The sequence below is a fragment of the Tamandua tetradactyla genome, chromosome 1 (assembly GCF_023851605.1).
Source record: "Tamandua tetradactyla isolate mTamTet1 chromosome 1, mTamTet1.pri, whole genome shotgun sequence".
Lineage (NCBI taxonomy): Eukaryota > Metazoa > Chordata > Mammalia > Pilosa > Myrmecophagidae > Tamandua > Tamandua tetradactyla.
The window spans coordinates 56,935,311-56,944,314 of NC_135327.1; the positions used below are offsets into that span (position 1 = coordinate 56,935,311).

Below are 9,004 nucleotides of genomic sequence, written 5' to 3' on the forward strand. Positions count from 1 at the left end.
CAGAAAACAATCTTTAAATCATTATTTAGAAGAGGGTTATCACATCCTAGTTGTTCCAATGAGTCATACAAATTTATAAGTCTCACTGACATAAAGTATGAAAGAACAGTAACTGAAGACAGGATACCTTAAATTAAGAGCCTGAGAAATGCTCACTAAATCACAAATTTAAGCCCAAGGAACATCACCAGTGCTCTTTAAATGGCCAATTAAAACAGTCATTTTTTCCCACTGCCTGATTAAAGTCCTCTCCAACAGCCTTAAATCTGTTATCTTGTTCCTCCTCTTTCATTTTAACATTTGTTTAACAAAAATATCTTTAGTAAGACATTTCTTCTTGCTTATAGTCTTCCCACATAGAGAGCAGAGACGCCTACACCAAACAATCCTATAATCCAAATGCATGATTCATACCAACAGCCCACTGTAGCCCCTAAAATTAACATATTGTACCATTTTACACTGCTGCATAATTGGACTAGTTTTAAACCCTGCTTAATGCTTTATAGTTGTTATATATCTGAGATGAGAGGCCATGTTTACTTTAGTTTCACTTAGATTTGAAGTTGACTAAACAATGGGTTAAAAACACCCTCTTCCATATGAAACATTTCTGTAGTAGAGAAGGTAAAACTATCCATAATGAGGCCTAGGAGTTGCTTCGAGGAAACCTCTCTTGTTGCTCAGATGTGACCTCTCTCTAAGCCCAACTTTTGCAAGGAAAATCATTACCCTTTCCCCTAGGTGGGATATGACATTCAGGGGTGAAAATCTCCCCAACAACTTGGGACATGACTCCCAGGAATGTGTCTGGCCCTGGCACCATGAGTTCAACAACACCTTCCTGACCAAAAGGGAGAAAAGAAGTGTAATAAAATAAGGCATCCATGGCTAAGAGAGAGCAAATAGAGTCAAGAGGCTATTCTGGAGGCAATTTCTATGCAAGCTTCAGTTAGATAGTGCTCATCACCATGGTTTGCCAAACTCCAACCAACATCACACCTGTTAACTTCTTTCCTTTTTCATATTTTTTCTGAGACATCTTCACACACACACAAGTCCATACGTGGTGTACAATCGATGGCTCATAATATCAACATGGTTTAATATTCATCGCCATGATCATTTTTTAGAGCATTTGCATCACTCCAGAAAAAAAGAAAAACTCATACATATCATACCGCTTACTCCTCCCTCTCACTGACCACTAACTAGTATTTCCATCTACTCAATTTATTTTACCCTTTGCCCCCTATTATTTATTTTTATACTTTTTTATTATATAACATATACACAAAACAAAGAAAGAAAAAAGCATTAATTTTTCAGAGTACTCTTCAACAAGTAGTTACAGGACAGATCTCAGAGTCTGTCATAGGCTACCATACTATTCATATTTTTTTACTCATCTGTCCATATCCTGGAGAAAAGGAGCATCAGACAGAAGTCTTCAACAATCACACAGTCACACTGTAAAAGTTCTATCTTTATACAATTGTCTTCAAGAATCAAGGCTACTGGAACACACAGCTCAACAGTTTCAGGTTCTTCCCTCCAGCTACTCTAATACAACATAAAGAAATACCCATATAATACAAAAAAATAACCTCCAGGATAAACTCTCAACTCTCATTTGAAATCTCTCAGTCACTGAGACTTTATTTTGTGTCACTTCTCTCTTTCCCCTTTTGGTCAAGGATTTCTCAATCCCTTGATGTCAGGTCCTGACTCATTCCAGGATTTTGTCCCATGTTGCTAGGGAGATTTATATCCCTGGGAGTCATCTCCCATGTAGGAGGGACAGCAATGAGTTCACCTGCCAAGGCTTCTTAGCGAGGCCACATTCGAGCAACAAAAGAGATTATCTGGGGATGACTCTTAGGCCTCATTTTAAGTAGGCTTAGCCTATCCTTTGCGGGAATAAGTTTCATAGGGGTGAATCCCAAGATCGAGGGCCTGGCCCATTGATTTGGTTGTCCCCACTGCTTGTGAGAATATCAGAAATTCTCAAATAGGGAAGCTGAATATTTCCTCCTTTCTCTCCAGTTTCCCAAGGGAACACTGCAAATACTTCTTCATTCACTGCCCAAATTACTCTGGGATATACTGGGGAATCACACTAACCTGGACAAACCAATGAATCTCATGCCGTATTCAAGATTCCACGTAATTATGGTGTTCAACTAAACTGACTACACAAGTTAAAACAGGAACTGCACTACCCAAAATATAAATTTTGCACCAAGTAAACATCTCTCCCTTTGGTCTCACACAGAAATTGAAATTTTAAAATCTGGATGATATCATCTTTTATCTAGTCTTCTGATATACCTTAGTACTACCCAGATCAGTTTCATTTATAGCTCTACTAGATGTCTGATCACTTCTTTAACTTTTCAAACAGTTCCTGTATAGGCTACGGCTAACTTTTATAGTTACAAAGTTCTAACTCTGAGTCTCAGGTGTTACATAAACACCCAAAGTTTCTGAGAACAACCAGGTTATAAAAACAATAGCTCGGTATCTCAGAATTTAGAAATAACAGTTATACCTCCCGAATATATGTGACTACTGTACGAGCTTACAATCTAGGACCCTTTACAATAGGCCCCAACCTGATAACCCATGTTCTCGACTTCAGATCACCGAGTTTTCACATTATAGTTAGTCTATATGATTGAGGCATGATTTGTCTTTTTGTTCCTAATGTACAGCCCTTAAGGTTCATACACCTAGTCATAGGCCTCACAACTTCATTCCTCCTGGAGGCTGCTCAGTAGTCCATTGTATGTAGTTCCCTATTCCATTCCTCATTTCTTGTATCATTAGACGACCTCCATCCATTGTTGATCTTGAACACTGCTGCCATAAACACCAGTGTGCAAATGTCCATTCCTGTCCCCACACTCAGTTCCTCCATATTAACTCTTAAGAACACCTAGGGCTCAAACTGAGACTCTATAAGAAGTTTCATGCACTAAGTTTGCTTTCTTGGAACCTATCATTTCCAGAGGGATCCTAGGCCATATAAATGCTGAAACCCAGAGGGACCAGCCTAAGATTATCAATTAATCATATCCCCTTATTCTTTAGTGGACACCCCTTCTCAACATCAAACAGTCAGAATGGATGTTGCCTAAAGATCCCTCAAGATTGGAAGAAGGATCAAAGGAGGAAGAGGAGTTAGAACAGAGAAAAACAGGATTTAACAAATGAGTACAACTGCTCAATCACTAAACTGATACTTCTTTTAGCCTCCAGGATTTTGGAGCAGCTAGAAGGAAAAATCTGAAATAGTGGAATGGTAACCCATAACTACCTCTGATATCTGTTCTGTAACTACTTATTAAAAGGTACTTTGAAAACTTATTGTTCTTTGTTTTCTTTGAATATACGTTATATTTCACAATAAAAAACATTTACAAAAAAAAAATCCTCTTTCATTCTCTCAAGCATAGGCCATAGGGCAACAGGTTTTTTCCTGAGCTCACACTGAGCAGCTCTTCTGCATTCCCTGAATAAGGATGAAAGGCTACCCCTGATAAAGAGCAACCTTACAGGGCTCAAGCACCATTTCTATTCTACCAACATTGATGCCAAAAAAAAATCCAAGGAAAAGCAATCTATTTTCTACGTGTGGATTGTCAAACAAACAAAAAAAAAACTTTATTTTCTAGACTAATGGAGGTTAAGGATATTCCATGATTGGTATAAAACTCAAAATGAGCAAATCCTGAAAATAGCTGTGATGTTGTATAACATGCTTGGGAGTGATTTTAAAAGATCCAAGCTTATCTGGTTCACATCTGGGGCCCCTGATAAAAACACATGTCCTCTTGTAGTACACAAGGAGTGTATAACTTGCCCAAACTGCCAAATTTGTGCATTTTATACAGTTATGCCTGAATAAAATTTTTTCAGTTTTGTTGTCTTTTTGCTTTTATTTTTTTATTTTTGCCTCAATAAAATTTTAAAAATAAAAAGGTGATTTTTTATTTTTAGGGTCTATATCTTAGACCCCTATGCACTCCTAACATGGAAGGTGGGGGATAGTTAAAAAGCTCCCAGGTGATTCCATTTGAGAACCACTGCTTTGGACTATATAACATGTACCTTCCTTCACCCCAAAACGGAGAAGTCAAGAATAGGCCTGAATTCAGACACCTAGAATTAAAACCCAGCTCTACCATTTACTTACATGCTCTTGGACAAACCAACAATTTCACTGAGCCTGTTCCTTACCTGGAAACCCAGAATTAAAAAAATACCTACCTCACAGGTAGTTGTGATACTTAAATGAAACATTTATAAAATATCTGAAACAAAGAAGCAAGCACTCAGAAACTGGTAGCTATGTTACCATGAATAGCATCTTTGCTGCCATCATTTTAAATCAACTTGTATTTGGCATTTCTCTCACGCCTGTGAGACACACTCCATAAGCCTCATCCCTAATGATTCTCAGGCACTAAGTGTATGGAGGGGGCAGGTCTGGCAACCAGAGTGCTTTAGGGCGAGTGTGTGTGTGTCTGTGTGTGTACAGGAAGTGTGCCAGACCAAGACTTAAGTGTATGGTGGGGGCAGATCTGGCAACCACAGTGCTCTAGGGCGTGTGGTTCTGTGTGTGTGTGTGTGTGTGTGTGTGTAGGGGAAGTGTGCCAGACCAAGACTTAAAATTAAGTGTATGGTGGGGGCAGATCTGGCAACCACAGTGCTCTAGGGCGTGTGGTTCTGTGTGTGTGTGTGTGTGTGTGTGTGTGTAGGGGAAGTGTGCCAGACCAAGACTTAAAATTAAGTGTATGGTGGAGGCAGATCTGGCAACCACAGTGCTCTAGGGTGTGTGGTTCTGTGTGTGTGTAGAGAGGAAGTGTGCCAGACCATGACTATAACTAGGGCCCAACAAGAATTCCTAAGATAAACTGCCTGGCTTCTTCTAGTTCCAAATGACAACTAGTTCCTGGTAACTTTAGGCAAGTAGTGTAACAACATAACAATGAGGCCTTCTGACCCCAAAAGAAAGGTGGCCCCATCCCATACCCAACCTTCACAATAATACATACATGTAGAGATTTAGATTTAGTTTTTATTGAATTTTTCTCAAAGTTAAGAGTCAAAAATAACCTTGGAGGGTTTAGTGTCAACAAGCAGCCTTTCCATCTAATAGGAACACTCCTGGATAGTATAGGAAAAGCAAATGGAAGGATGAACAATACTCTTCACAGGTCTCATTAGCTGAGAGATGGCCTTCCATGATTTATCAGAGAAAGCAACAAAGAATACGACAAATAGCCACCAAAACAAACATAAAAATTCATTCTACTACATGAATATTTGTCTACTTGAATCCTTAAAAAAAGTTTCAAAACCGCCTTACTATACCCCCACCCCATGCAATCCAAATCAATGTTTTCAGAGTGGTCTTTGAGTCACACTTAACTGAATATGAGAAGCTTGGTAAAAACGCAGCTTCTGAGACCCCTCTCCACATTCTGATTCAAAAAAAATAGAAAATTGGGCACGGAGAATTTTCATTTTATCTTCTCAAGTCATAGCTGTGCTCAAAATTTGGACCACTTCTTTAGAAGCTAGAAATTTTCACATCAAGTTAAGAGAGCCTTGGGCACAAAACACAATGAGTATGCTTGGTCTTAAGAGCAATGCAGAACTAGCTAAAGAACATAAACAATTTGGTAAAAGACAGTAGTTAAGATAAGGTGCTCTGAAGTAAGTCTTCCTGGGTTGACATTTCTATTCCACTACTGGCTAGCCATTTGATACAGGGCAGAAGTGCCCCAGTTTTCTCATCTGTAATATGGAATACTACTTCAGAATTGTGAGGGCAAATGAGTTATTACAGCTCTGAGAAGAGTGCCTGAAACATACAAACATTCCAACAATACCTATTAAAATCCTTGTGGTCAATGACTGATTCTTACTTACTGAATCCCTGGAGTTAACAGCCATCTCCGATGATCCGTGGTACAAAAAGAAAATGTTTTACATCACGTCAAAAGCAACAGCTTCTCAAATAAAACAAAAGCCAGATACCTGACACTAAAAATAACATCGACTGAGAATGGATAATGTTTTCCGAATTTCTTTCATGAAAACACCGAACTGAAAACCTCCAAACTTTTCATAGCAAAAACGGGCTACGTTTATTCATCTAAATGATATATAAAAAGAGAGAGAATACGAGTCACTGGCTAAGGCACAAGACCATTCAACAAAGACATACATCTTGCCACTTTCTCCTCATTCACCAATCTGCATTTAAACTAGCTGATTTTGTGAAATAAGAATTTGGCAAAATTTTTAAAATTTTATAAAACCTAACCGTATGTAACTGCCACTAATCTGTAAAGCCCTACGAGTAAACGAGGCTTTGATACTTTCAACAATAGCAATGGCTGCGAGACAGAAGCCCTGAATTAAAAACCTGTAAAACGGGATAAAAATATTTGGGCTGGATTACAACAGAGAGAAAGAAACCTCACAGTACAATGGAGAAACCTATTCTCTAGGAAAAGCCTATGCAACTCCCAATGCGAGATTCTGGAAGATGTCATTTCCCCTCAAAGAAAAAGCCTTAACACCCAAAATGCTACAGTCCTGAATCAGAAGGGTCTGCAAATAGAAGGAAAACAGAGGAAGTATCTGCGGAGGGGCGACCCGAATCTTTCCGAAAAGGAAAGCAGCCAAGGCTTAGAGGGGCACAAACACAGAATCCAGTTCCAGGAGTGCGCTAACTCAGGAAGCAATGAACCATTTTACAGGAAGCCAGAAATCTTCCGATAAAAAGGACTTGACGTCTTGGAGAGCAGCTCTTTCGAAACCCGCGGAAGACAAGACGTTGGAGATTCAAAGGATTGAGTGGTGGGGGGAAGGCTAGGCAGTGAAAACGAGTTCAAAAAGCCTCCGCGAAGATAAAATCATGGGACTCCCGGATGTCCAAGGAGCTACCAAGAGGTAAAAACCATGCGTGGTAACGCCCTGCACTCCGACAACCCTGATACAGCAGGCCCAGGAGGGAGAAGGCTGCTCCCCGAGGCCTCCCGCCGCGTCCCGGGCTTCGGCACCGGCGTGGGAGCACCATGCGGGGCACCGTCCCCCTGCCGGCGCGCGGGAAAAACGGCCGCGGGGGCGGGGCTGTGGGGGTGGGGCGGCCCCGCGAGGCACTTACGCGGCCGCTTCTTCCTGAGGCTTTCGAGGCGCTGGCGGGAGCCCGAGCTGGGGCCGCTGTAAGAGCCGGGCCGTCCCCGCCTCACGCCCTCCGCCGAAGCCCCCACCGCGACAACGGGCGCCGACGCGCTGCTCGCCCGGCGCCGCAGCGGCTCCCGCTCCCGCTGCCGCCCCTCGGGCCCTTCGGGCGCCGGCTCCTCGGCCGATGAGGCGGAGGTGGCGGCCGCCCTACCGTGGCACTCCATAGGGGCGCAGAGCCGACCCACTCCCATCCGCAGCAGCCCCGCTGCCGCCCGAACCAGACCCCCCCAGCGCCGGACAGCCTCGTCGCCCCCGCCGCGGCAGCCCTGCCCGAGCAGGGGCGTACAGTCAGCGGGCCGCCTCTTCCGTTGCGCCAACACGCAGCAGGCCAATCCGAGCAGCGAGGAGGCGGCCTAAGGGCCTCGCTTCCACTCGGATCCTCGACTCGAGGCTGAGCGACCGCGCCTTCGTCCAATGGGAAGCTTCCAGGACGGGTCAGGGCGGAGCATGGCCAGGGAGGGAATGCGGGTTTCGCGGCGAAAAAAGGTGGTGTTGCTGAGACAAGAGTGATGGCGGCGCCGCCCAATGGACGCCCGCGCCCCCACCCCCTCCCCCACCGCCCCCACGGGTGGACTGGTCCGCACCGTTGCGCCCCGTAACCCTCCCGCGATGCGGTCGCGCGCCCCCTAGTCCTCCCGTTGCGGGCCCGGTCCCCTCGCGTTCCGTGACCGCCTCCGGCTCAGCCAGAGCCGCAACTGACCTTAGCCTTTGTCCCTCGGCCTGGTCCCGCAGTGGACGTAGAGGCCGCCAGCCCTTCGGTGCTGTATTTTGCTAATAACCCCCACCACCACCCCTTCCCCAGAGTACAGCCTCCAGGCTGTCTGGGCTAAGCCCCTTCATTCCGCCTGCGTTGGAGGAATGTTCCCACTACCAGAAGGAATGAAAGGACTAGAGCTGGTCTCCATGGCAACTGAAAAAAGAGGTGGGTTATAAATCCATCCCCACCTTCCTGTGGGCGTTTTGAAGGAGAGCCTGGACCTCCCTCCCTATGTGGCGCACGGGCGGGGCGCGCAGAAGGTTTTGATGGCCGCCTTGGGGCCTGGGCTTTGTTTAATCCTCGTATCCCTTTCTTTTTGAGAGAAAATGACCAGCCCTGAAAGCCTGAACCCTCACACCTACCAATCCTTTGTTCTAAGGATTCCTTCAACCAGAGGCTCCCCAAGCGTGGGTTAATGCCCCAGCCCCGCTCTGTACCCCAAGGTACTCCCTCACTTTGTCGAGTTTAATAGGACTGGGCTTATCTTGCTAATTATTTCCTAAGTACCTTTCCTGGGAGACTGTAATGTCCCTTGGGTAGAGCCCTTGTTTTCTTCCTCTCTCCCATAATGAAGGTTAAGCTGCTCTTGTGCTTGTTCGATAGGATTCCCACGCTCACTAGCCCCCATCTTACTGTAGGAATAACTGGAAATCCTCCTTTCTAACTGAAAACCCCATCTCTTGCAGGAAGCCACCCAAATGGACAGTACTAGAACCAAAACACCTGTAGCTGATCTAAATCTCAGTGCCTACGGCGGGCCACGGTGGCTCAGCAGGCAGAGTTCTCACCTGCCAGGCCTGAGACCCGGGTTAGATTACCGGTGCCTACCCATGCAAAAAAAAAAAAAATTAAATCTCAGTGCCTAGCATTGCCTACCCATCTGCTACCTCTTTCCAAAGCTACCTGATCCCCCTCAGCCTGAGGGAGATTACATCCATGCCCTGATACTGAAACAAAAAAATCATCATCATCCCTTGCTTCCAG

The 9,004-nt window shown here is 44.4% G+C and overlaps 1 protein-coding gene across 1 annotated transcript in view; it reads right to left on the bottom strand.

Annotated features, from left to right (window-relative positions):
• Nucleotides 1–7,806, bottom strand: part of PANK2 (pantothenate kinase 2) — a gene marked incomplete at its 5' end in the record, with an annotated part of 84,388 nt that extends 76,582 nt beyond the window's left edge. The window contains 4 exon segments of the mRNA XM_077157106.1: nucleotides 7,184–7,465; nucleotides 7,468–7,699; nucleotides 7,701–7,746; nucleotides 7,748–7,806. Of these exon segments, the coding sequence (XP_077013221.1) occupies nucleotides 7,184–7,465; nucleotides 7,468–7,699; nucleotides 7,701–7,746; nucleotides 7,748–7,806 (619 nt within the window).
• Nucleotides 7,807–9,004: the final 1,198 nt, after the last annotated feature.